Source organism: Phoca vitulina, unplaced genomic scaffold, assembly GCF_004348235.1.
Source record: "Phoca vitulina isolate PV1807 unplaced genomic scaffold, GSC_HSeal_1.0 scaffold19, whole genome shotgun sequence".
Classification (NCBI taxonomy): Eukaryota; Metazoa; Chordata; class Mammalia; order Carnivora; family Phocidae; genus Phoca; species Phoca vitulina.
The window spans coordinates 24,303,815-24,331,040 of record NW_022589722.1 but is presented as its reverse complement, the minus strand read 5'-3'; the positions used below and the strand labels follow the sequence as shown (position 1 = coordinate 24,331,040).

General features: G+C 60.3%; 1 protein-coding gene across 1 annotated transcript; it reads left to right on the top strand.

The window, feature by feature from the left end:
• The first annotated feature begins 34 nt into the window (after positions 1–34).
• CARD10 (caspase recruitment domain family member 10) lies at positions 35–24,663 on the top strand. Its single transcript, XM_032416762.1, has 21 exons — positions 35–101; positions 275–526; positions 1,395–1,532; positions 3,172–3,497; positions 6,814–7,011; positions 7,920–8,075; positions 8,680–8,805; positions 9,870–10,061; positions 11,263–11,397; positions 11,744–11,859; positions 12,781–12,809; positions 13,265–13,388; positions 18,353–18,512; positions 18,937–19,048; positions 19,516–19,759; positions 19,939–20,008; positions 21,076–21,178; positions 22,574–22,732; positions 22,835–22,950; positions 23,387–23,499; positions 23,683–24,663. The coding sequence occupies exons 2-21, from the start codon at positions 292–294 to the stop codon at positions 23,918–23,920; spliced, it is 3,090 nt and encodes a 1,029-aa protein (XP_032272653.1). The 5' UTR covers positions 35–101; positions 275–291; the 3' UTR covers positions 23,921–24,663.
• The last annotated feature ends 2,563 nt before the right edge of the window (positions 24,664–27,226 follow it).

Here is a 27,226-nt window from a genome sequence, read left to right as displayed (position 1 = left end):
CGGGGGCGGAGCCCGGGGCGCCGCGGACACCGCCCCCCTGCGCCGGCGGAGCCGCCGCCCGAGCGCGGACCCGGGAGCCCGAGGCGACTGCGGCGTGCGGGGTGAGTCCCGGGGGTGCGGGGCGCGAGCGCCTGGCGGGGGCGCGGGGAGGGGGCTCCGGGGACGACGGGCGGCCGGTCCCGCGGGCGACGTCCCGAGGTGGGGGGGGGGGGGTCGGCCGGCGCACCCCGCCCCCGGGCGACCCGGCTGACTCCCGCGCGCCTCTGGCCCGCAGACCCCGAGGACGCGGCCATGCCGGGCGGGGCCGAGGCTGGGGAGGCCGAGGAGGAGGCTGGGGCCGGCTCCGGGTCCGAGGCGGAGGAGGACGCTCTGTGGGAGCGGATCGAGGGCGTCCGGCACCGGCTGACTCGCGCCCTCAACCCGGCCAAGCTGACGCCCTATCTGCGCCAGTGCCGGGTCATCGACGAGCAGGACGAGGAGGAGGTGCTGAGCACCTACCGCTTCCCGTGCCGTGTCAACCGCACCGGTGAGCCGCGGGGGGCGCGCGGGGTCGGGCCTTCCCCGGGCTGACTGCCCGCCCCCCCCCCCCCACCGCCCCCGAGCGCCGCGCACCGAGCCTTGGCGCTCGAGGCCCGGGGTTCTGGTGCCCACCATCCTGCCTCCTGCTGAACCACCATTACGATCCAGCGGGTGTGTGGTGCCCACTCGGGCATCTGGGGTTTATCTATCTTGGACTTTCCTCCCACTTCCTGGGCCCACTTTAGAGCAGGGAGGTGGATGTGGTTGCCAGTGCAGTCTAGATCTGGGACCTCCGGGCATCTTTCCTGTGCCTTTTGATCTCCTGGGTTCTCTCTGCCCTCTACCTCTGTGTGCCACACATTCCTTGGGGAGCCGTTTTTCCTTCAGTGCTCAAGAGACATCAAACTTTGTGAGGGTGTCCGTTCCCACAGGGTGTGTCTTTGAACTAGAGCTAGCTAACAAAGGGATGAGGGTCTAATGGTGGAATTTCAGGCATTGACCGGTGGGGGGAATGATAGTATTTTACTTTGCGTTTGGGGTAGGGGGATTCCTGTGTGCCACTGAAAAGGCAGGGAGTATTTGCTGGCCCTGGATCTGTGTGTGTGTGTAGGGGGGGTGGGCAGGCTGGGGGTTGGGGAGCCGTTGAAACACAGGTGCGTGGCAGGAGGGTCCTGGCTTTCTTGGCTCGGGCAGACAGGCTCTGCCCACTGATGTGTTGAGACAGGCCCCTGTGTGTGTCACTGGCTCAAAAATCTGGGGAAATAAAGTCTGGGGAACGTGGGCCCTGGAGCATGGAGAGGGAAAGGGGGAGGAAGTGGCTAGGCACTGGGGGAAGCCCTGACCTTGACCCTGGGGCACCCCCTGCCACTCCGCAGGGCGCCTGATGGACATCTTGCGCTGCCGTGGCAAGAGGGGTTATGAGGCCTTCCTGGAATCGCTGGAGTTCTACTACCCTGAGCATTACACACTGCTCACGGGCCAGGAACCCGCCCAGCGCTGCTCCATGATCCTTGGTGAGTGAGTCCGCAGCGGGTGCTGGCACCTGGGGCACCCGTGCAGAGGTTCTTTACCCCGTCCCTGTCGTGGAGGCACTTCCGCTATCCCTGTTGAACAGATAGGGAAACTGAGGCATGGAGAGACCGGAAGCAGTTTGCCCAAGTTGGGATTCTGATCCATTTCATCTGAGTTCAGAGCCTGCACACTTAACATGGCTCTTCCCCCTAAAATTGTTTTCGGATGCACACGTGTCAGGCATACGTGGGTTTACAGTTTCCTGTGTAAATAATTCAGACACCCTGGGTGACTTTAGAATAAATAGAAAAGATCTTTACTTCTTCCTTCAGCTCTGTTCTGCTGGTGACAGTTTGGTGAGTCACTTTTTTTCTTTGCATTTGCACACACACACACACACACACACACACACTTGTTCACTTTTCCTGAGAACTGATGTTAGTGATTCTTGCGCATTTGGTGCATTTATCTGAAATGACTGCACATGTTCCTTAGTGATATTGTGCCATAAGTCATTTAACCGACCCCTGTTCATGGACATCCAGGTTGTTTCTGGTTTTGTAACATGTACCAGTGATGCAGGGAACATCTTTGTATGTGTATATTTGTGCAAATGGGTGTCTCAGGAGGAGAGGTTCTGGGAAGTAGAATTTCTCAAAGACTGTACGTATTTTAAGTGTTCAATAAGTGTTCATCCCACCAGCAGGGTCTGAGTGCCCAATTTGCTGTACCCTCATGAATCCCGGGGACAATTTAAAAATGTTTTTGGCAGTCTCATATGTCAAAAAATATCTTATTTTAAATTTGTACTTCATTGAGATGTCGTTCACAGCTTACTAGCTAGTAAACCTTGGGCAAATGACTTGACCTTTCAGTGTTTCAGTTGTTTTGTCTTTCAAGTGGTTGTAACAATAGTACCTACCTTATACTGTTGTCATGAGGTTAAGTAAATTATTATATTTACTTAGCACAAAGAATGGAGCCAAATGTTCATGGTTACTATTATTATTGTTATGATTTTTATTGCTGGTGAGTTGGAGTATTTTTTCCTTTGTTTATTAACCAATTTTGTTTCGGAACTTGCCTATTAGTAGTTTTTGCCCATATATTTTTTTGGTTTGTGTTTTCTTATTGATTCGTAGGAGCTCTTTTTATATTGTGGCTCTGAATCTTTTGTTATATTTGTTATATTTTCTCCTGCTCCACTTCTTATGTTTGAACTTTTTTGTCATAACTTTCATTGTTTAGAAGTTTTAGAAATTTTTGTATAGATTTGTCCATTTTTTCTCTTATAGCTCTTATTGATTTGTAGAAGCTGTTTATATATAGTGGCTCTGAGTCATCTGTTACGTTTGTTATACTTTCTCCTTTTCTGTTGTTTATCTTTTAACTTCTTTTGTTACATCTTTTCTTACATTGTTTAGAAGTTAAAAAAAATTTTATATGGATTTGTCCATCTTTTCTCTTATAGGTTCTAGATTTTGTACTTTGATTAGGAAGGCCTCCTCTACTCCAGAATGCTAAAACGACGTTCCAGAATTTCCGTCTAGCGTTTTCACGGTTTGGGTTTTTCGGTGCAGGCTGCTATCCCCCTGGATTTCATCAGCTTGACCTGATGTTTCTCTCCCCTGTCCCTGGCAGATGAGGAGGGGCCGGAAGGCCTGACCCAGTTCCTGATGACGGAGGTGCGCCGGCTGCGGGAGGCTCGCAAGAGCCAGCTGCAGCGGGAGCAGCAACTGCAGGCTCGGGGCCGGGTGCTGGAGGAGGAGCGGGCGGGGTTGGAGCAGCGGCTGCGGGAGCAACAGCAGGCTCAGGAGCGCTGCCAGCGCCTCAGGGAGGACTGGGAGGCGGGCAGCCTGGAGCTGCTGCGGCTCAAGGACGAGAACTACATGATCGCCATGCGCCTGGCCCAGCTCAGCGAGGAGAAGAACTCCGCAGTGCTGCGCAGCCGGGACCTGCAGCTGGCGGTAGGCCCCTGGAAGGGGCAGGCGGGGAAGAGTGGGGAAGCGACCTTTGAGAAAACTGACCGGTCATGGGGTAGCCGGCCTGTGTCCCAGAGCCACCATCTCCCAGCTGTCGGACCACGGGGCAGGTCCCGTCCCCATCCTGTGCCTCAGTTTCCTCATCTGTAACACGGGGGTGTTGGTAGCACCGATGTTGAGTTACGAGGGTGGTTCTCAACGGGGGACACATTTGGTTGTGTCTGGAAACGTGTTTGGTGCTCCCAGCGAGGAGTGTGCTCTGGGCCTCTAGGGGGGGAGCCCCGGGATGCCGCTGGGCAGCCTGCAGAGCACAGGACAGCCCCCACGGCCAAGAATTACCTAGCCCAAGAGGTCGGTAAGGGCCGAGGTGGAGAAGCAGCCTTGGTTAGTGAGGATTCTAGGAGTTTCAGACCCAGAGTTTGAGACACACGGGTGCCTGGCGCCGTTAGTGCTCAGACCTGGATTGTCGTCGGCGGCTGTCATTAAGTGCGACCGCGCGCCGCCACCACCGAGGTTACACACGTCATGTCGTGTGATTCCCGCTGAGGCACCAAGCACCAGGTTTCATTTTGAAACATAGGCACCGAGGCCGGGATTGCGGAGGCACTTGCTCAAGGGCACAGAGCTGGGAAGCGGCACAGCCTGGCTTGCCACCAGGTCCTCCCGGCACCAGCGCGGGCCTCCGCCCCGTGATGCTTGTCCAGGGTTTAGCAGTGCCGGTGGCACCCAGGGGGCTCTCTCCAACGATAGGTACGAGGTCCACGGTGGGGATGCTGCCTGTGTGATCTGAAGCCCCCCGTCGCGGGGCTGCGGGTGCGGTGGGCTCCCGGGGACGATGGGTGGCCCGCGGGAGGCCGTAGGTGCTGGTGCCCATCGGTGCACCGGAGCCTGCGGCCGTGCGTGCTGGCGGGTTGATGTTTGGGGACGAGAGAGTCCCGATCGGGGGCGCGGAGGCCGCTCGTTGAAGACTGCCAGGCGTGCTGAAGACTGTAGGTGGCCGATGGGAGGGTGTGCATCTGCCCGGTGTTTGGCACGAGATGGGGCTGACTGAGGCCTGCAGACTGGCGGCAGACTGAGCAAAGGTGGCCCTGGCAAAAGGCTTCCCTCCCTGTGCCTCAGTTGCCTTCTGGTCCTCGCAGGAGGTCGCGGACGAGGCTGCTGGAACCGCGGTCCCACACCTCCCGCCTCAGGCATGGTCCTCTGTTTGCCCTGCACCAGCTCCCTGACTTCAGCAGCTCCACCGCGACAGGCCGGGGGGGGCACACTGTGAGCGCCCCCGTTTCTGGATGAGGAAACTGGCTCAGGGAGGTTGGTTAGAGCACTTTCCCGGGAGCCCAGGAGTGAAGGATTTCTGACTTTGCTGTCAGCACTGCTGGGGCCGGCCTAGGGCCCCCCCTTCTTTGCCGTGTCTGCTTTTCCTGAGACGGATGTGGGGTGTGCTGTGAGGTTTCCCTGGAAGAAAGGGGTCGGCTACTCAGAGGGGACAGTGGGACAGCCACCAGCCCCGGGGTGTCAGGAGGGGCATGGCTTGTTTTGTCTTTGGGTTGGGTGTAGTTGTGAGTTGGATCCCCTGAAGTGGCAAATGCATGTATGTGCCTGGGGGGATGTCCTCTGTGTGTGTGTGTGTGTGTGTGTGTAGCTGTCTGGGGTCTCCTGGGGTGGGGTAGGGGATGAAGAAGAGGTGTTCGAGGTGCCTCTGTGTGTCTGCAGATCAGCAGCAGGTGCATGTTCGTATGCCCAGCTCGGGTTGAGGTCATCTGCCCCTGGGCAGATAGTGACCGCTTTCCCCCGGTTTAGGGGATAGAGGGCAAGGGATGAACTTTAACCAGTAGATAAGATTTTCTTTGAACGTACCTAGCGTAAATTTGCCTTAACTTTTCGGAGCTTTCCTGCCGCAAAATTAACCAGAGGTGTTGCAGGTGGAGATGAACAGAGTAGCTGATGGCGCCTGTCTTGGCTGCTTGGGTCCCCTCCCCCCGCGGGCAGGTGTGTGGTGGCTGTGATTTAATACCGCGTTTTATAAGGTGCAAATTTAATGAGCTCTTATTTCCGAGCAACATAAACTTCAGGACCGAACGCTGTAATTTTGTGCTCAGTGAGTTTGTACGCCAGGATTAAAGGCATCCGCGTTTCCTGGTGTTCGGGGGAAGACTCCCAAGTGGCCTGTCCTCTGAGCTCATCGGGGGCGCCTGCTGGCCGCGGGGCAGGCCGGAGGCCGTGGTGTGTGGGGGCAGTTCGCTGGAGAGGGTGTGACCACACTTGCCCTTGTAACTAGCTGTCTTTCTCCGGCGGTTTACAAAGCATGTTTTGTGAGGGGAAAGGAATGTGAGAGTCATGAATTTCTTTCTGAGTCCTTTGTGGAGGAGGAGTGGAGCTGCCTGACCCAGCATCCAGACCCGCGAGTGTGTGTGCGCGTGTGTGCACGCGAGCGTGTGTGTATGCGTGTGCAAGCGCTCGTGCGTGTGTGTACGTGTGCGAGCGCGAGCGCGTGCGTGTGTGTGTGGCCACGCCTGGCTCTGAGGGGTGCAGGGCTACCAGCCATTTCCAAGAGAGTCCAGGGCGCTCCTAGGACACCAGACATTGGCACGCCTACGCAGCGCGCCAGAGGTCATTGTGTCCTTGTCCCGACAGTTACTTCATTTTGTGGCCTGACACCTGCTGCTAGTCTTGTCACTGTCCGGCCACCTCAGACCCCACATGCGAAATAACTCTCGGGTGCACTCTTCATCCAGCAAGCAGACTGTGTCACCGTTGGCCAGGCCACCATGCAGCTGACCACCCGCCCCCCCCCCCCCCCCCCGCCGGGCCAGCTTCTGGTGGCCCACACTCAGCTGGTGACAGGTTGGGGTTCTGGGATTTTAGTGAAGGCTGTGAAGACAGCCACCGTCCCACCCCTGGCAGTCTGAAAGCCAGCCTCTGACAGTTTGAAGGCCTCTGCCCGTCCACTGTCATGCTGAGTCCGAGGCAGAGCTGGGCCCAGACGCCGGCTCTCCGTGATCCTGGCGCAGCCCTGCTCTTCTGTCGCGCCGGCCCGGGGCTGGATCACCGGCGCTCCGTGTTGGAGCTGTGGGACAGACGAGCCTGTGGGGATGCGCTACACCCACCCCCAAGTCCTTGAAGCACAGTCCGCTGGGACTCCCCAGCCTGTCCCTTCTTCATAGACCAGTCCGGGGAGGACTTCTGCTCAGGGAACCCTGGAGGCAGGGGGAGTTGAGAGGGTGATACCTCTCCCTGTGCCCTGACCGGTGGCCCCTCCCCGGGCTGCGTCCCTCCTGGGGCTGATCCATGTGTTGGGCCCCAGGTGGATCAGCTGAAGCTCAAGGTGAGCCGGCTGGAGGAGGAGTGCACCCTGCTGCGGAGGGCCAGGGGGCCGCTCCCCGGGGCTGAGGACAAGGAGAAGGACAAGGAGCCGGACAGCGTGGACCTGGTCTCCGAGCTGCGCGCCGAGAACCAGCGGCTGACCGCGTCCCTGCAGGAGCTTCAGGAAGGCCTGCAGCAGGTACGAGGGCCAGTGAGGGGGAGGGTGTGTGTGGGGGGTCAGACCACCGGCTGCTCACTCATCCCCCTGAGGCCCGGAGGGTGAGGATTCTGGAGCGGAAATGGAATCCTGGCGGGCGTCTTGTCTTAAGCCCTGAGTGGAGGGTCCTTCGTTAGCGCTCAGCCCTCCCTGGGTGTTTGGTCTGGGGCCTGGGGGTGGCCCCAGGAAGTCTCTGAACTTCCCGAAACGGTGCACCTGATTTCGTGTGAGCACTTTTCTGGGGAGAGGCCTGTAGCTTTCCTCAGATTGGTAGAGGAGTCTCTGATCCTGGAAAGGTTCAGATCCCTGAGTCTGGGTGGCCCTGGGGCTTGCTTGGTGTCCCATAGCCGGTCCATGGCGGGTCAGTGGCAGTGTGGGCCTGCTGCCTGGGGGATGGGAGCCGGGGCTCCGTTGTATTTCACAGGGTTGGGGTGCCCGGCCGGGGTGTGGGTGTGTGGGCTGGATCTCGGGCCCATGGTCTACCCACCTGGGCCAGGCTCAGCCGCTGTGAAGACCCCTTGTCAGAGGGGTGGGGACAGGCTTTGGAAACAGCACCCATCAGCTGCCCTGGGCGGTGGGTGGGGGCCAGAGCAAGGGTGAGCGGGCCTAGTTCTTGTTTAGGAATAAAATCCGGGCCAGCTTGTGTAAGCACACCCTCAGCCACTTACTTCACTTCCACCCCAGCTGCTCCCTGGAGGGTGTGCAGGGCGGTGGACCGCACCCACTCTACAGATGGGGAAACGGAGGTCCAGAGAGGTCGAGGCCCTCGGCCAAGGTGGCAGAGCAAGTGGGGCGGGGCTGAGGGCTGTGTGTCCCCCTCCCTCCTGCCTCAGTCACGGCGGGCCCTGGGCGAAGAGAGGCTGAGGCAGCCTCTGAACTGTGCCCCTCAGGAAGCGAGCAGGCTGGGGGCCCCAGGCTCAGAGCGCATCCTCCTGGACATCCTGGAGCATGACTGGCGGGAGGCTCAGGACAGCAGGCAGGAGCTGTGCCAGAAGCTGCATGCCGTCCAGGGGGAGCTGCAGTGGGCCGAGGAGCTGCGAGACAAGGTAGCGTCTCCCTCGCGCCCCGCCCCACCACCCCGCCTTGTCCCGGCCTTGTCCCTGCGTCCCTTCTTGCTAACAGCCCGGCTCCTAGGGAGGGGGGGTCCTGCAGCCCACCTACTCTGAGCGTCTGCTGTGTGCGAGGCACCGTGCTAAGAAACGTGCGTTCGTTTGTTCTCGAATTTTGAGACACTGCAACCGACAAAATAAAGGTTTCTGTTCCCGTAGAGGGTAAATTCTCATAGGGGAGACCAACAGTACTCTGTGCACATAATCCTAAGTCAGTTACTTCACGTAGCAGAGGGTAAGTGCTGGGCAAGAAGCAGAGCAGCAGGTCAGATCCCAGTTTAAATGGGGAGGCCAGGGTTGCCTGGGAGGGTGTCATTGTTAGGATTATCCCCATTTTACAGGGTAGGCCACTGAGGCCCAGGGAGGGGAAGTCAGTCTGTGGCCCAGGCCACCCAGCTGGGGAGGTGGGCCCTTGTGCTTGAGGCTCAGGCCTCTCTCCCTGGACCCGCTGGGCACCTGCTGGTCAGCTTGCCCCAGTGCCCGGCCCCGTGGTCTGACCCGGGTGCTCGTCCCGGCCGGCTCCACCCCGCCCGGCCCGCAGTACCTGCAGGAGATGGAGGACCTGCGGCTGAAGCATCGCACACTGCAGAAGGACTGCGACCTCTACAAGCACCGAATGGCCACGGTCCTGGCCCAGCTGGAGGAGATCGAGAAGGAGCGGGACCAGGTGAGGCCGGCCGCTGGTTCTCATACTCGGGAGGACGAGGAGAAGCGGGACTAGGATTGTAGCTGGAGACTTTCCTGGTGCTCGGACTGGTCTGGGAGGGGCAAGGAGGCCCGCAGAAGCACAGACTCCGGCCTTTAAGCACTGGAGATCCATCAGCCCCGCCCCCTGAACACACCTGCCTCACCTGAGCTCCTCATTCAGGAAAGCTGGTCCTGGCACCTGTCAATTCCGAATCCCTTCCTCCCTTCATGTCAAGGACAAGGCCAACACGGTAGGGGCGGGGGTGGTGGTGGTGGTGCGCGCTTGCAAATCTTTGCCGGTGAAGAAATTCGCTAGAGTTCTGACTCCTGGGCCCTGGGTCTCATGATCTTCATCTCCTGAGGCCACAGGGCGGGCCATCTCCTCCTGGTCCCCCGCATTCCTTGTGGAGGGCTCCCCATGCAGGGGGCAGAGCAGGAGGTTTTGTCCTTGCACCAAGTTCGAATCCCACTAGAACGAGCCTCAGGGACCACTGGTGGGCGTGGTGAAAGTGCAGGTGACCCGGTGGTCTGGGCTGGGCCCAGGACCCTGCACTGCCTCTGGCCCCCCACACCCCCTGAGGCACTGGGGGGCAGGTCCCGGCCATTGTCCAGCTCCCAGGGACCCTGGTCTTCATGGTGGGGACAAGCGCTTTGGGTGCGATGTGCTGGGTTTGAATCCCAGCTGCTCCGCTAGCCCGGGATGCTGTGAGTGAAGCCCCAGGCACACAGTGGGTTTCCCAGAAGAGGCTTAAGTTGCTCTTGGGAGACGGCAAGAGCCTGGACTCGGCACCTCCAGCGCCTGAGTTTGAATCCCAGCTCTGTCCCTGATGGCTGGGCTGTCTGTAAAATGAGAATAAAGAGAATGTCCACCTTGGAAAGTTCGTGTGAAGGTTAAACGAGCTGATATTTAGCACAGGGCACCCAGGAAGGGCTTACTTACTACCCGTTAGCTGCTGGTCTTGTTGACCCCCCCATCCCAGAGGGTAGAGGGCAGGACAGTTGGGCCAGTGTGGCCCCTTCACCCTCGCCGCCCGCTCTCCCCAGGCCATCCAGAGCCGTGACCGGATCCAGCTGCAGTACTCCCAGAGCCTCATTGAGAAGGACCAGTACCGTAAGCAGGTGCGGGGCCTGGAGGCTGAGCGGGACGAGCTGCTGACCGCGCTCACCAGCCTGGAGGGCGCCAAGGCCCTGCTGGAAGCACAGCTGCAGCGGGTCCAGGGCGGCCCCTGCCTCAAGGTGAGCGGGGTCAGGGGTACAGGGGTCCTGGTGGGAATGCTGCGGTCCCGGCAGGAGCTCTTGGCCGGGGTTGGGAGCATGCAGGACCTGGTGGGAGACATCAGCCCCGGGGGTGGGACTCCGCAGGACGCAGTGGGAACCCTCGGCTGGGCTCGGGAAGATGCAGGTTCTGGGAGGAAATACGTGGGTCCTGGCTGGAGCCCTCCCCCTGGGTCAAGAACCTGCTGGTCTGGGAGGGAGCTCTTGGGCAGGACGGAGAATACGCAGGGCTGGTGGAGCTTTCCGTTGGGGTGGGTGTGGTTGGTGCATCGGGACGGGAAAGGGGCACGTGTGTCTCCAAGTCTCTGGGGTTGCTCCTGGGGCACCAGGAATAGTGAAGTTTGTTTTTGCATACACTTGGAGAAGCCTGGCCGCATGAGGGCCTGAAAGCCCCTCAGAGACCAGCTAGTCCAATTCCCTCATTGTATAGGGCCCAGAGAGTGTCAGGGGCTTGCTCAAGGTCCCACAGCCAGCCAGCGCCCCTTTCAACCAGATACTAGTCCTTGGACCTCTGTCAGGAACTCTGCCTTTTCCTATCTTGGGTTTGCTTGAGGATGATCCCTTGGCCCTGTATTTGACGCATGGAGCCTGGAGGAATTGAACAAAGGAAGCATGAATCTGTCTCTTCTCACTTAAAATTCTCAGTGGCTTTTTGTTTTTAGGTAAAGACAAAGCTCCTTATCAGGCCCTAGAGACCTGAAAGGTGGGCCCCTTCCTCCTTCTAACCCTGTTCTCTGGGTCACAATCTTTTAATTCCTGGATTGTGTCACAGTCCTGCCCCAGGGCCTTTGTGCATACCATTCCATCTGCCTGGACCATCCTCCCCAACTTTATCGGCTTAACACCTACTTGTCCTTGAGTCCTCAGTTCAAACCACACTTTCTCTAGAAAGCACTCCGTTGCCCCCAGGTAGGGTGGGCCCTTTGAGTGCCTTCCCGACCCTGGGCACCTTCCTTTTCTGCTCTCTCGGCAGTTTGGGGTCATTTCCTCAATCAGCCTGCTTGTTTACAGTCTGTCTGCTCCAGGCTGTGAGCTGCGTGAGGGCAGGGATCCAGCTGTCTCATTCCCTGCTCTGTCCCTGCTCCTCCTGGCGTGCAGTAAATGCCTGCGGCTGACCCCTGCCCCGCCCTGCTCACCTCCGCTCTCCCCCTCCCTCTCCCAGGCTTGTGCCTCCTCCCATTCCCTGTGCTCCAATCTCAGCAGCACCTGGAGCCTCAGTGAGTTCCCCCCGCTGCTAGGAGGTCCGGAAGCAGCTGGGGAGGCGGCCATTACGGGGGGATCCGAGCCCCACACCTCGGTAAGACACCTGCCCGCCCCGAGTGTGGCGGGGGCGGGGTACGGATGCTAATAGTGTTCACGTGACGTAATTACTAACATGTGGAGTGCTGTCCAGTTTGCCCACAGTCCCATTTCACATGTGAGGACGTTGAGGTCCCCAAGCGCCTTAATTAAGCTTGCCCAGAGCCAGCTCGGGGCTGGGCCTGGGTGCCAGGAGACTGGGGACCCCCACTGTACTCTTGCAGAACCCACACCTCCGCCCTGGGCCCTACTTGTCTGTCACCTGTGGAATGGGTACAAAGTAGGGGTGTTGAGGGTGGGAGACGCCATGGAGGTGACCCAGACCCTGTCGTGGCCGTTGGCAGGAGGAGGCCACAGACAGCGAGAAGGAGATCAACCGGCTCTCCATCCTGCCCTTCCCCCCAAGCGCTGGCTCCATCCTCCGCCGGCAGCGCGAGGAGGACCCTGCACCCCCGAAGAGGTAAACAGGATGGGGAGAAAGCAGTCGAGGCTCAGGGACGTGCTGCTGCTGTTTCTCCAGCCATCTCCCAGAATCCCTAGCGCCAGCGTCAGGGCTGGGCCGGCACCTCCCTTGACGGCTCTTCAATGGCTGGGGCGCTGGGGACTTAGGTCCCAGGAGTCACAGCCGTGACCCAGGTCAGGGGCTAAGATAAGGTCAGAGGGCGGAGTGGGTTTCACCCCTGCTGAGCACCCTGGCAGGAGAGCCCCAGGAGGGCAAGCCTCAATGATCCTAAACCCCGGGGGACGTCTAGGTGGTTCAGGACTAGGGGACATGGAGAATGTTCCAAGGGGTCAGGGGCCTCAGGCAAGAAAGCCAGGCCGCACGTTCAGAGCGGCAAACGGGGTCCAGAAAAACCAGGCTGTGTCTGCTGGTGGCAAGACCAAGGTCAGGGGATGGTATATGTCCCCCGTCACAGCTTTTTCCGGGCAAGTTGCCCTTGATTTGTTCCCTTACGGATGCTGGGCACGGGAGGCCGTGATCAACACGGACTTGATTGATCGGATGAGCGCGTCCCCCGTGACTAGGGTGTGTGATGAGGAAGGCACCGGGGAGTCAGGAATGACAAAGGCAGAAAGTAGGGGTGAGGCGAGGGGTTGGTGAGAGGTCAGGAGAGGCTTCCAGGAGGGGGTGGCATTTCAGGACAGTCCAGGGGGCATTCTAGGGGCAAGGACGTGGGACGGAGGTCAGGATCTTAGCTTCTTGCCCTGTGAGTTTAGGGTTCCTGGTTGGCACACTTGCCCTGTGCTTGGGACCCCCGCCTTGGCTGTAGCCTCTGCGTGCTTGGGGGCTGCAGGACCTCTTGGTGGCCAGGGTGCAGGAGGAGGGGAGTGGGGCAGAGTGCTCCCTGTGCCTCAGCTCCTGCCTCCCCCCCACCCCCAGGTCCTTCAGCAGCATGTCCGACATCACAGGTAATGACCCTCCGGGACTCCGTGGGGAGGGCTCATCTGTGGGGGGGTGGCTTTCCAGCCCACCTGAGGCCTGAACTGCCAGCTCTGCCCTTGCCCCCCTTCCTGAGGCCCCACTGTGCCCTGGCCAGGCAGGGGAGGCTGTGCTCGGGAAGAGCCTGGGTGGGGAGTCGGGCCACGCCACTCCCCCTGAGCCCAGGCCTGCTCTTCTCTCCCATGCCTGGCTGTGCTATAGGGCTCCTTGGTCCCAGCCCGCCCTCCACTCTCTCTAGGGTCACCCCGGCCCAGCCTGAGCCCCGCGGGTCCAGTGTGCTTCTGGGGCCTCAAACCTGCTAAGGTCCTGGGCAGTCCCTGGGCTCCAGGGGCTCACCCCCTTCTCACAGGCCCTGGTTTGCCCCGGTTTCTTGGTCTGGCACCCCAGAACCTCACTTCCTCCCCCCCACCCCACCCCTGCCCAGGGAGTGTTACGCTTAAGCCCTGGTCTCCTGGCCTCTCCTCGTCCTCATCCTCCGATAGCGTGTGGCCTTTGGGGAAGCCTGACGGCCTCCTGGCCAGAGGCTGTGGCCTGGATCTCCTCAACAGGTACTGTGGCTGCCTGGGGTGGTGGGACAGGGTCGGGTGGGAGTTCAGTGGGGGGCCAGGGGGGTGGGAGAGTCAGGCTCCTGGAGCAGGGCAGGGGTGGGTTGGGAGGGAATAGCAGCTCAGCCTTAGCCTCATGCACCTTTAGAATATTCAGGCTTTTAGAGACCTGGGATTCAAATCCTGTCGCTGCTGCTCATCATCTGGGTGACTTGGGCTGGTCACTTCTTTCTCTGGGTCTCCGTTTCCTCTGCCGAAGGCGGTCAGTGATCTCTTCGGCATGGGGGGGGGGGGTTGGGGGTTTAGGACTCGTGTCAGGAAAGTAGCCTGCTTTGCCAGGCGTGTTAATAGGTGCTCAGTAAATGGTAATTGTTACTCACGGCTCTGAGCTCCCAGCAGAGCTTCGTGCTGTGGGTGGGGTGGGGCCACCATGGGAGCCCTGCAGCTGGGCTGGCCACAACCCGTGACAAGAGTCACGAAACGGACGGGCTCAGCTTGCACTGCAGGCCAAGTGCTCTGTCAGTGTTGGCTCAGAGTGACCTCCCCGGTCAGGCTCGCTGGTGGGTCTCGGGAGGGTGGGCGAGAGAGGAGGCCGTGCTGAGAATGTGGCCTTGGAACTCAGGTAGGGAGGGCAGCTGGGGAAGAGCAGAGGGCAGAGGCTGTCCAGGGAGAGCCCGGAGCTTGGCTCTGACTGGAGCGGGAGGGGGAGGGGGCCGGGCAGGCTCGGTGAGTCAGGCTGGCGGTGTGAGTCAGGCGGGAAAGTGTGGACTTTGGCTTCTACGCTCTGCTCCGGAAAACGCGGCAAGGTTTGGCTGTTGCAGCTGGCTGCTTCACAGCATTCTCTCCATTGGGGGAGGTGGGTGTTGTTAGGATCATCCCTGTTTTACAGACGAGAAAATTGAGGCTCAGAGAGGTTAAGCCACTTGCCTGAGGTCGCACAGCTGGGAAGCTCCAGGGCCATGGTCCCCAGTGACCCGGTCAGATTTGGGTTTGGGAAAGGGCATACGAAGCACGGAACGTCAGAGCTGGACCTGTGGGGATGCTGGATGCAGAGGATGGGCCACACAAGAAATCGGGCCAGAGCAGGAACAGGGGCCTGAGCAGCTTGGCCGGGCCCTGGTCCAGGCCCCTGCCCCCACTCTTGCCCTCCGGCAGCAGGCCCAGTACGACATTGTTTCTCCCTGTGCAGGACGTGCTTCTGGGGGAAGGGGCGGAGGCGCCTCCCTTCCTGCCTGCCTCCCTTCCTCCAGCTCGGCCTGCAGCAGGGGTCCTGGCTGCTGTCCAGGGGGCACCGGGGCAGGAGGTTCTGGCCCAGCCCCCGCCCGGGCCTGGGATCCCAGGGGCCACCTCTGCAGTTCCTGGGGAGGAGTGGGGGGAGAGAACCGATTGGGGCGGGGGCAGGGGTGGTGGACTGAGAGAGAAAGATGTGGATAGATTGTGGGGGGAGCGGGGAGCCCGGACTGGTGCGTGGGGTGCTGCCTGCGTGCGTTCGTGCATGTCCCGGGCCGGTGTTACCGTGCAGAGCACAGTGGGGAAGAACGGACGTTGGGGCTCTGTCACCTGCTACAGAGGGATATTGGGCAAGTCACTGTATTTCCCACGGCCTTGGTTTCCAGCTCTGTAAAATGGGGTTGTCGTGGGGTTCCAGGGTCCCCATTAGAGTGTTTGGAGCAGTGCCTGGCTCAGAGCGAGTGGTAATGGTAGCTCTCTGCTCTTGTGATTGGTGCTGCTCAGTTCCCACAGGAGCCCTGCAAGGCTGGTGCGTTTAGCCCCATTACACAGATGACAACGCTGAGGCCCAGGGAGAGTCAGGAATTTGTCCTAAGGCCACTCGGTGGTGGAGTTGGGGATTCCGTGGTACCTTCCTTCCAGCTAAACTATTTTCACCTCATGCTTGTGGTCCGTGCACACTGTGTGCTGGGCCTTTGCAGCCTCCTGGTCTCCCCTGCCCTTCTGGGCTCCTAGAGCCTTGGGGCAGGGCACGGGATGCTGGAACAGTGGGTGTGCTGGGGCAGGCTGGAGGCTGGATGGACACCCAGGCAGGCGGGGAGATAGGAAGAGCCAGAGAGTATAAGTGGGGCGCTGAGGGTGGGCGAGCGCTGGGCGAGGGTCGCTGGGTGAATGTCAGGGTGGGTCTCCCTGGCAGGCCCCTGCCCCCACCCACACTGGTCACATGGATGCCAAATCTCTGGCACCAGCTGCCCTTGCCCAGAGAGATTGTTGCTCTACTCCACCACCCACTGGCTGGGTGACCCTTGTCAAGTTATAACTTCCCTGTGCCTCAGTTTCCCCCTTCTCTAACATGGGGGCTCACAGATGGTTCCCATGGGGCTGTCGGGAGGGTTAAATGAGGTAATTTATGTGGCAGGCTTGAGTCTGAGCTTCATAGGTCCCTGGCCTGGAGCAGAGCAGTCATGTGCCCGGCCCAGAGGTCTTCCCACAGTGCACTGGGGTGGGGGAGCACTCATCCGGGCTACTCGGCCCATCACTGGGAAGAGTGAAGGACTGGCCCCGTTTCCCTCTGTGACCCGACTCCTGACTGGACACGGGGGGGGAGGGGCTGGGAGATGGGGGCCCCATCCTTCCCACCACTCACAGGCAGGGTTGGGGTCAGTCAGATTGTGTTACTAGAGACCCAGGAGTCCAGAGGTTGGAGCAGGCAGCCCCTCCCCGCCCCCCCGCCCCCCCAACCATGCACTTGTCTGCTGAGGCCTGGTGCTGAGAGGGACCCAATTGGACCTGGCCCCAGGGAGCCCCCAGGTGGCCACTCCCCCCTTCCCCAGGGGGGCCATGGAGGCCCAGAGAAGTCACTTGGTCCCTCAGGGAGTTGGCCAGGGGTGTCCTGCCTCAGGGCAGTGCCTGAGCCGGGTTGGCCTGGGGTTTCAGGGATTGCAGGGCTGGGGATGGGGGTGGTGTGCCAGGGCAGGGGGTGGGGGGGCGAGCAGGTGGGACCGGGAAGGGCTGAGTGCAGGCTGCTGGCTGGGCTCTTGACTGGGGAAGCCGTGATGCTCGGTTGTCTGTGGGTCTGGAACAGGTGGGGAAAGTGGGGGCCACACCTAAGAACAGTAGACGTCCAATTTTGATTGGGCACTCAGTGTTACCTGGCCACGTTCGAAGAGCACTCCACGTTTAATTGAGTCCCATGATGAGGTGGGTGGATGCTGCCGGGGCTGCTGAGGACCAGAGGCTGAGCAGCCAGGACGTCTGGCCCCAGAGTCCCTGCTGGTGCCACTTTCCTCAGACTCCCCCTGATGGCACCCCACAGCGACAGACACCCAGTACACATGCCGGAAAAGGATCGCGAGACAATAGTTGGATTTACTCGAAGCGCGGCTGGCTTACATTTTCTATTTCATTCCAATCAGAAACAGCGCTGGCCGTGACCTTGTGAATTTCACAACCCTCCTGGGGCCAGGCCTGCGGCCGGGTGTTCCCTGGAGCCCTCTGGTTTCCACTCTACCCGCATGATCTTTCCATTTGTCTGACCGTCACACCCGCGGTGGGAGAAGGTGCCATTACTGTCCTGGCTTTATGGATGTGGTGACAGAATCAAGCAGCCACTCACTAGTCCAAATCCGGGGCCCAGTTAATGCTGGGTGTGGAGCGGGACTGTGTTTCTCCAGCCTCGGGGCAGCCTAGCCCGGCCCAGCCTCGGGCCTCCCGTCTCTGGTGGGGATACATCCACGCAGCCAGGACAGTCCTGGGCCGAAGGAGCCCATGAAGGCAGCGCGGATGCCTCTGGCCCCCCCGCTCCCCGCCCTGTCCAGCCGCAGCCCCTCAGGTTTGGCTGTTTTGACTGAGGGCGTAGAAGCCGAGAAAGGCTTCGGGGGGGGGGGCGGGGGGGTTCAAAGTTCCCCGCTCCGCACGGGGTGCCGATTGGGTTAAAGTCCCTGTAGCCTTGCTCACCCCATGCTGGCAGCAGGGGGCGGTGTGGCTGCATGGGCTGCAGTTGTGGGGGGGGATGGGGAGGCGGGGGACACTCTGGCCTCTCCTCTTCCCTGATGCTCTGGCCTGGCTGGGGGGAGAGTCAGGGAAGGGAATTCCAGGCAGCTGTCTCTGAGCTGGCCCCTGGGCCTTACCAGTTCTCTCCAGGGACGGGAAGAACGCTGCTATGATGGGGATCTGGGTGACTCTTTGTCTTAACCGTCAGTGGTTTCCACTGCCCACAAGGGGAAGGCCAGACGCCTTCATTCCGTGCCCTCCGCAGCCTGGCTCCAGCTAGCCCTTTCTGGGAGCTGTTTCCCATGATGTTAAATTAGCTAATTAGGACAAGGAGCTTAGCATGGCGTCTGGCACATGGGGAGCACTCAGTAAGTGTTCGCTGTTGCTATTATTACTGTTGTTACTGAATCCTTCCCCACATCCTGTATTCTGTCCTCCACACCTCTGCCCCTGCCAGCCCTTCAGCCTGGAACACCACCTCCTCTCTGTCTATTCCCGAAGTGCCTCTCCTCTCCACCACGGTGTAGCCCCGCGGCCTCTTGCTCTGGGAAGCTGCTCCCCTCTGTGCTCCCACGGCTGGCTGTAACCATCTCTGGTCTGTGTTGTGTTCTAATGGTGACCTTCCTCCCTCAACTGTGAGCATAACAAGCTTTTATTAGCCGTCTGCTATGTGCCAGTCACGGTGTTTGGTGCCAGGGCCCCGGAGCTGAGCACGAGAGCAGGCTGGTTCCCAGGGGCTTTTCCTGGCCAGGTGCAGATGGTGCGGTCCTGCGGGAAAAGCGCTGTCTCACGTGTGGCACGGGGCTGGGAGGGAGAGGTCGCTTTGGAACTGAGCTTTGCAGGATGAGCAGCATTCGCCAGGCAGAGAAGAGGGGGAAGGGCGTTCCAGCGGCGCGGCAGGTGCAGTGGCCCCAGGGTGGGAGTCATGGCACACTGGGGGGATTGCTGTGATGGTTCTCCCAAGAAGGCTGAACCGCGTGGAAATACTGACAACTCTAATTCCCCTCTCCCTTCTCTCTTCCCAGGTCTCTGGCCATCCGGGTGTCTTGCCGGAGCCCCCCGGGGGGGCCCGAGTCCCAGGACAAGGGCCCAGATGGCCTGTCGTTCCTTGGGGACAGCTGGTCTGGGGCCGTGGTGCGGAGGGTGCTCTCTGGGCCAGGGTCTGCCAGGGCGGAGTCCAGAGAGGTGAGATCCCGCCCCTCTGAGTTGGGGGTGGAGTCAATGCATTAGCTGGGGCTGGAGCCCTCTGATTGGTGGATCTGGGTCACTGGGCGGTGTTTCTGGGGGTTGACCAGAGCAGAGGCAGGCTCAGAGATGACACACGGGTTGCCCTACCTCAACCAGCAGCACATTAAATCTGATCAGGCAGGTGGGCTGGGAGGTGGGGCAAACTGACAGCACCTGGATAAACATGGGAGAGACCAGGATGTGCCAGCCTGGATAGGGAGTCCTGTTGATGGGAGAAGGGTCTGATTGGATAGGCATCCTGGCAGGTGGGGGCATCTGAATTATGGGACATGTCATCCCCACCCCAATCTTCCTCCAGCCCCAGGGCTGTATTGCCCTGGGAAGCTCACTTCTTTCCCTGCCTGCCTGGGTTTTCTCCCAGCCAAGGGCCGAGGCTGCTGGCCTGGAGGGGGCAGGCCTGGAAGGTGAGGTCCAGCAGAGAACCTTGCCCTGGAACCAGGTGTCCACGCTCCCCTTCCTGATGGACTTCAAGGGTAAGTCTGGTCCGGGGTGGGGAGGAACTGGGGACTCCGGGTCCTAGAGGGATGGAGCTGAGAGCCCAAGAGAGGGCTTGTCCAGCCCATTGTGTAGGTGGGACAACCAAGGCATGAGAGAGAGAGAGACAGACACTTCGCTGCCTGACTCTTGGCTGTGCCCTTCCCTCCCGCACTGCGGTCCCCTTGCTGGTTGTCCATCTCCTCCTCAGTAAGGAGCTTACTGTGAAAGGAGCACTAGACAGGAGTCCAGAGACCTGGGTTCAAGTCCTGGTTCTGTTCCTAGTGGGCTTGGTGGCCTTGGGCAGGTCCCTGCCCTCTCTGGGCCTCAGGCTCTGACTTTAAGAAGGAGAAGGTAGGGTTTTGGCAGCCCAGGCCTTGAAAGGGGCATGCCTGTGGCCCGAGGCTGCTCCCTGACTTTGTCCTCCTCTTGTCCTCCCTGCTGCCCCTGCCCTTCCCACGTTCAGCCTGTCAGTCCTTCCACGAGGCCCTCGACGCCTGGACAAAGGGGCTGAGCACCGAGCCCTTCTATATCCGAGCCAACCTCACCGTGCCCGAGCGAGCAGACCCTCATGCGCTGTGTGTGAAAGCCCAGGAGATCCTGCGTCTGGTGGACCCGGCGTACAAGCGGCGGCAGGAGTGGTTCTGCACCCGGGTCGACCCCCTGACGCTGCGGGACCTGGACCGGGGCACTGTGCCCAATTACCAGAGGTGATGCAGACCTGCGAGTCTGGGGACAGGTGCCACAGGGAGCCCGGAGCAGGCTGGGAGACTTTTCCCCTCTTCCTGCAACCCCTCACAACCCTCTGGGACAGGATGAGGGGGGCCGGAGGGGGGCTCCCTTTCTCCCTACAAATGCATGACGTGTGTCCCCCACCTCTACCCCACAGAGCCCAGCAGCTCCTAGAAGTTCGGGAGAAAGGCCTGCCCTCCAGCCGCCACCGAGGGTCCCGAAGTAATGTAAGCAGTACTGGGTGGGCTGGCAAGGGACTGCCAGGGGTGGGCTCCCAAAGGGAGAGGTCGGGTTCCATTCTCTGGAAGCCCTGCGGGGAGGAGGGGAGGGAAGTCCCCACTTCGCTCCTTCCCCTGGATGTGGTTGATGGTCTACTGCATGCCGGGCAAACAGAACAACGGCGGGGCTTGCTGGCCAGGGGTGTTGAGAGGGTTAAAGGAGGTGGTGGGTGTCTGGTGCTCAGGACCTGGCCTGGCCACCGTAAGCACTTGACAGAGCAGCAGGGACACCCCTTTTTCCAGTCCCCGGATAAGGGCTGGGCTGGGTGAACCTCCCCGTGTCCACACGGGCAAAGTGAGGCTCAGAGAAGTAAAAATAACTCAAGAGGCCATGATGCTCGAGGGGATGAGAACTCGGGCTCTGGAGCCAGGCTGCCCAGGCTCGAATCCCAGCTCTGCCACGTGCCTTGCCATCTTGGACCAGCACCTGACCCTCCCTTGAGGCTCTGTTTCCTCGCCTGTGAAATGGGGGAGTTACGTTGCCTGCCTGGCGGCTTCAGTGAGCTCATGACATCTGGGGCTTAGTGAGAGTCTGTCACATTGTAGCCACTTGACACCTGGTAGCTGTTGGTTGTGTGATTGGTGCTGTCTTTATTGTTGTTCTTTTCTTCTTACACCAGGTCACATTGCTAATTCATTGGAAGGGGTCCCAAAGTTTGTCTCTTATGTGACATTAGCTTCCTCAGGTCCCCGGGCCTCGGTTTCCCCATCTGTAAAGTGGGGCTGGGTAGACCTCAGGTGCCTCTAGCTCTAACTGGTACTGACAAGCTTGCTTTCCTGGGCCCATAGGGATGGTTGCCCTCACCTGCCTGTGGTGGGGGGCTCTGTACTGGGCTGGGTGAGGGCAGAAGGCCTGGTGGGGAGGGGGCCCTTCTGCTGACCCAAGCTCTTCCACAGAGCCCGGACAGCAGGGGCAGCCCGGCCTGCTCTGCCGGGGGTCCCGTCCATCCTCTCCTCCCTGAGGGTGGGATGGAGCTGGGCTCTCAGGGCCTCCTCTTTCTCTGCCCCCTCCCCAGCTGAAGAAGCGAGCCCTGGACCAACTCCGGCTGGTGAAGCCCAAACATGGGGGAACCTCTGCGGGGGATTCTCCAGAGCAGCTGTTGCTGGAGCCCTGCTCAGGTGAGCGCACTCTGGCCAAGGCATGTCCTGTGCTGGTCACGGTGTCCACGAGTGTGCACATGTGGGGGGCCTGGGACCTTGGTGGTCCTTTTGGCTCCTCCAGTGGGGAACAGGGCGTCCAGGGACCTGAGAGGCTCCCTGTGGGGGGGACATGGGCCACCAGGGTGGAGGGAGCCAGTCGGAGGAGGCACACGTGTGCAAGTGTGATTGTGGGTCTGTATGACTTTGGGGCACACACGAGCACGGCTCTGTTCTTGTCTGGCAGAGTGGGTGTAGCTGCGCTTCTCACATGTGTGTGCTGGCGGGCGCCACGAAGAGCCCAGAGTGGGTTTCTGGAGGCAGTAGGGGAGGCCCTGGGTTAGATCAGGAAGAAGGGCCTGGGGGAGCCCAGATGAGGGGTTAGCAATCCTGAGAGGCAAGAAGATGGTGGTTAGGGAAGGCTTCCTGGAAGGGAAATTGAGGTAGGGTTTTCAGGGATGAAGAGGAGTTTGTTCCAGGCACAAGGCACAGCCGTGCAAAGGCACTGAGATATATAGCTGTGTGTGATGTGTGTGCAGGCCATTGAGTACAGCAAGTGCGTATCAAACGCCAGCTCTGTCATGAATTGTGCTTGGTCCAGGGGACATTGTGGCACTTCCCCTTGGAGCACACTGCCTAGTGGGGGCGGGGGGGGGGGGTGCAGCTGCCTGCCAGTCAGATAATCCTACCTGCAAATATGATTACAAAGTGTGGCACGTGTACTAGAGGAGAACTGGGTGCGTTGGGGCGCATGCCGGAGGCCCTGCACGGCTGGGGACCAGGGAAGGTATAACGTGGGCTCTGAAGGGAGAGTTGGGGTTATGTGGGCCGGGAGATGCTGGGGTGTGGCTAGGCCTCCCCAAGTCATGCAGAAGCCCTGTGATTGGAGGCAGTTGATCCATGTGTTGGGGCACGGGACTCGCTGCCTCTCTAGGCTCTGGCAGGGCTGGGTCACCCATGTGGAGGATGTGGCCTTCTTCCCGAGGGTCGTGGGAAGTCACTGGCACATTGAAAGCAGGGGAGTAATGCGATCTGACTTTCGTTTTAAAGCCTCTCTCTGGCTGCTGAGAGGAGAATGGTCTGGAATGGGCAAGGGTGAGGTGGGGGACGGGGCTCGAGGCTGCTGTTAGAGGTGCCAGCCAGGAGGGGGCAGCTCTGCTGTGTGTGTGTGTGTGTGTGTGTGTGTGTGTGTGCGCGCGCGCGCGTGCGCGCGCACGCCCAGGAGGAGCAATAGTAAGACTTAGGAAGGGAAAAGAGATGGGGGGCTTGAGAAGAGGTGATGGGGTTTTGAGTATCGAGGGGGCTGGCCACCCTCAGAACGGGGAGCTGGGGACTCTGCCTGCACCCTCATCTCCTCTGTACCCCATCCCCCTGCAGAGCCTGAGCGAAGCCTCAAACCCTACAGCCTGGTGCGCCCGCTGCTGGTGTCCGCCCTGCGGCCCGTGGTGCTCTTGCCCGAGTGCCTGGCACCCCGGCTCATCCGCAACCTGCTTGACCTGCCCAACTCCCGGCTGGACTTCCAAGTGTGCCCGGCGGGTGAGCCTGTGCCCGGGGACGGGAGGGATGGGGAGGGCTGGGTGGCACCCTGGGGCAGCCAAGCCCACTGGCCCTTCCTCCCTGCGTCTCACTTCTCTGCAGAAAGCCTCTCTGGGGAGGAACAGTGCTCATCCTCAGCACCTGGAGCTCCCAAAGCCCAGCCTGCCACCCCTGGGCTGGGCAGCAGGCTCCGTGCCATCCAGGAGTCCGTCGGGAAGGTAGGTGCTGGGGTGGGGGGCTGCCTTTCTGGGCCGGAGGGCTAGAGTCTGAGAGGCGCTGGGCAAGGCCCTGCCCTTCCACGGGCCTGTTTCCTCACCTGCGAATGGGAGCGCTGGGCCAGCCAAACGTGGGTCACCTTTGAGGTGTTTGGCTGGTCCGTCTCACCTGTCCATCCCGTCTCAGATTCGCCGCTCCCTTGGGGGCTGGCTAGGGGCTGCCAGGCATGGGGGTGGCGGTGGGGTTTGCTTCATCCTATCGATGGCCAGGCTGAGGTCCGGAGCGGGGATGTGACTTACTTCCCCAGGCCTCCCTCCCGCCTTCCCTGTGGCTCTTTCCTTGTTGCCAAGGCCCTCCTGGAGGGGGTGGGGCCCCGTGGGGGCAGGGAGGTTGGTGTCGCCGGGCCGGAGTAAAATGTAGCCTTGGTCTCCTGAGAAGAAGCACTGCCTGCTGGAGCTGGGCGCACGGGGCGTGCGGGAGCTGGTCCAGAACGAGATCTACCCCATTGTCATCCACGTGGAGGTGACAGAGAAGAATGTCCGGGAAGTCAGGTAAGGAAGGGTGGGGGTGGGTGGCACCAGCCCTTCCTCCTCTTTGGATGTCTCTGTCTCCGTGTCTTTTTGTCTCTCTGCATCTGTCCGCGCTCCCTCTGGCTCTCCGGATCCTGGCGTGTCTCTGTGTCCCTGTCCGCCCTCGCCCCCGCTCTGACCGCTGCCCGCCCGCTCTCTCGGCAGGGGTCTGCTGGGCCGGCCCGGCTGCCGGGACTCGGAGCTGCTGCGGCAGTGCCATCGCTCGGAGCAGGCGCTCTGGGGGCTGCCCTGCTCCTGGGTGCAGGTGCCTGCGCATGCGTGGGGCCACGCGGAGGGGCTGGCCAAGGTGGTGCGCGGCCGCATCCTGCAGGAGCAGGCCCGCCTCGTGTGGGTGGAGCGCGGCAGCAGCGCCGGGGGCAGCGGCGGCAGCAGCGAGGCGTGACGGCCCCTTCTGGTGCCTGCGGCCTCCTCACACACCTGCGGAGCCCCCGGCGCGGACCCCGGTGTCTGCAGTGGAGCTGGGTCCTCCTCGTCCTGAGCCTTCCTAGACCCTTGGCCTCCCCGACGTGGGGCCCCCAGCTCCGGGCTCTCCCCCGAGCGAATTTCCAGGAGCCCTCGGGGCGGAGCTCCCACCGCCCCCGTACTTGCTGCTCTGGGCCTTCAGTGCGCCCCGTGTCTCCGTGATTCCAGTCGCGGGCCCCACGCCCGTGCCTGTGTCCTTGTCCTCCTTGCCCCCCAGGAGCATCTGAGCTCTCACTCCTGTGCACTGGTTTACACACCCAGGTTCTCACGGCGGGCACATGAGGTCTCCTGGGTCCTCGTTCCCTTCTGTTCAAGGAACCCCCGAGCCCGCCCCGCGTGCCCCTCCCCCGCACCCCGCTCACATTTCTTGTGTATACCTCCGCGTGTGGGCACCGTGGCTTCCCTGGCCCACCGGGCCCCTCACGTCTTCTCGTCACGTGTATGTCTGTGGTTCTCTCCTGTGTAAATGTCACACCCCGCCCCGTGACACTTGGGCACGAACCCTCGTGTGTGCCCGGGGAGGACACCGAGGACCATGTTCTCACAGCGCCGTCTCCCTGCAGTGACCCGCCTCTCAGAGGGACAGTGGGGAGAAGGCCGGCTGCTCTGTCACCAGAATGTACGGCCTGTTGATTTTTAACGGGCCTTTTTCATTCCGATTCTGCACATTATGGAACATTAAACAGTTTGTCATAGAAGCTGGTGGCCTTTTGCTTGCTCGCCTCCCTGGCCCAGGGCTCCCTCTCCACTCCCCCGGCTCCTCCCCACCCCTAGATCAGGCTGATACCACCTCTCAGGTCCCCGCTTGCCCATGGGAAGGATCGGATTTCGTTCCTGACTCATCCCAGAGCCGCCCGCCATCTGCTGGCGTCACCATACCTGCCCCTGAACGACCAAAGGGCCTCACAGACGGGCCACCTCCACGCTCAGCCCTGCCTGCTGTGTCTGATCCTCAGAGGAGCAGCCCCTGGAGAGGGGACACTGAGGATAGCAGGGTATGGTCTTGGCTTAAGGAGTTCGGCTGCTGAGTCCAGGAGACCAAGAGCAAACCCTCTGTGTGCACTCGGGTCCTGAGGCCATTCCACCGGCGAGAGGATGGTCCAGGCAGGATTACCACAGGGGGTGCTGCTTCAGCTTAGGGTCTGGGATTCCTTCAAGAAGTATTTATTGGACCTCTGTGCCTAAGTGCTGTCCTTGGTCATCCTATGGCTGCCCTCTGTCCTAGTGATGAACTTGGGGGTCAGCCCCTGGAGGTTGGGGTGGGGGAATGGGTTACTAGGTGGAGGGAATCCCCAGAGTGAAGTCTCAGAGACAGAAAATGGGTTGAATTTGGCCACCTGGGGGGTGGTAGGAAATGAGGCTGGGAAGTCCAAGTTCAGGGGTGGGGGCTGCCTATATCGTAGTGTCTTTTGAGGTCTGGCTCAGATACCATCTCCAGGAGGCCTGCTTGATTCTGCCAGGCCTTGGGACTTTTCAATCACGTCTTGTGGCAGGATGGTGGGTCTCTGAGGGTGGCCGTGGGGTCCCTGGGTGTGGAGACCGGGTGATGCTCATTTGGGTAAACGGACCTCCCCACTTTCTTGCTGCATGCCTGGCCCAGTGCTTGCTCTATGGACATGAGTCTGGGTGACATTGCGGGACCTCAGTGAGGCAGTTGGCTTTGTCTGGTCCCATGGTAGGTGTCCCTTTACTGGGCAGAGAAGCCCACTAACCCCTTAATTCTCACCATGTCTTAATTTTGTCTCCATTTGTTAAATGATGAAATTAAAATTCAGAGAGGTGAAGTAACTTGACCAAAGCCACAAAACTGGTAAGTAGCCCAGTCAGGATTTGAACCCTGGTCTGTGTGGCATGAAGCCTGGCATCATCCCTTGGAGATGCCGTTCTGAGAAGATGGGCCATGAGGGGCCTTGGCATGGGGCTGGCCCACAGGAGGGTGATTCCAAAGGGTTGGTTCTCCTTTCCTCTCCCCCTAAACGCCTAGTACAGGCTTGGGCCACAGCAGGCCCAGTCCAATTCACCAGCCATCTGGTACTTTCTTGTGTTTAATGAATATTTCTTTAGTGGGCCAGGCACTGTTCTAGGCAGTGGAGATTCGGTGAATAAAAAAGAACCCCCTGCCCTGATATATTCATGAGAAAGACAGACAATAGATAAGTAAAATATACAGGGTGTTGGAAGATAAAAAGTGCTATGGAGAGAATACTGCAGAAAAAGGGGTCTGGAAAGGACAGGTCTGGGGGGGCTAGGAAGGAGGGGGGAGATGATAGTGCAATTTTTAAAAAGTGGCCTGGGAAGTCCTTGTGGAGAACATGACATTTGTGTAGGTCTGAAGGAGGTGAGGGAGTGAGATGTGCAGACCTTTAGGGAAAGGCCCAGGCAGAAACAGCATGTGCAAAGGTCCTGAGGTGGGTGTGTGTGCCTGAACTGGCCAGAAGCCCAGGGGGTCTGGAGTGGAGGGAGCAAGGGGAGAATAGTAGGAGGCGGGGTTGGAGGGAATGGGGAGCCAGTTCACACAGGACCTGTTGGCTGCGGTGTGATCTTGGGCTTTTGTTCTGAAGGAGATGGGAGATGCAGGGTTCTAACAGGAAGGATGAGATGTGAGCGACCTTGTGTCCAACCAGATGGAGGTGGTGGCTGGAGAATGCCCTCTGTCCCTGGCCTGGCTGGGAGAGAGGCAGCAATAAAGACTGCTGAGTGAGATGGGGTGCGGTGGGCTACAGCAGGACAGGCACCCTTTGGGGCCTCCTGGGGGCCAGGTGAGGCCCAGAGACCTGGGTTCCATTGGCTCTGTGGCTGAGCTGCTGGGTCATCTTCGATCGTTCTGTGCCTTATGTGCTCAGCTATCAACTGGGACTAGCAATCCTCCCGCTGTTGTGAAGAGCCAAGGAGCTGAGCAAACTACTGTGGGTGCCCTGGAGGTTGGGAGGGGGGCATCAGGGAAGGCTTTCTGGAAGGGGAGACCCTTGAGCTGAGCCTTAACGTCCAAGTAGGATGGAGCTGGGTGAAACGAACATGGGTGACGGTGGGGAGGATGGGGGAGGGCATCCAGGAGGAGGTACAGTGTGAGCAAAAGCTGGGAGGCTGGAGAGCAGGACACGGTAAAACAATGGGTGTTGAATGAGCTAAGCAGACAGTCTCTGGGGAGTGGGGAGGCTGTGAGGCCCCTCCCTTCCATGGGGCATGGAGGGTTTGTTGTTGTCCCCACCCCCACTGCAGCAGCTGG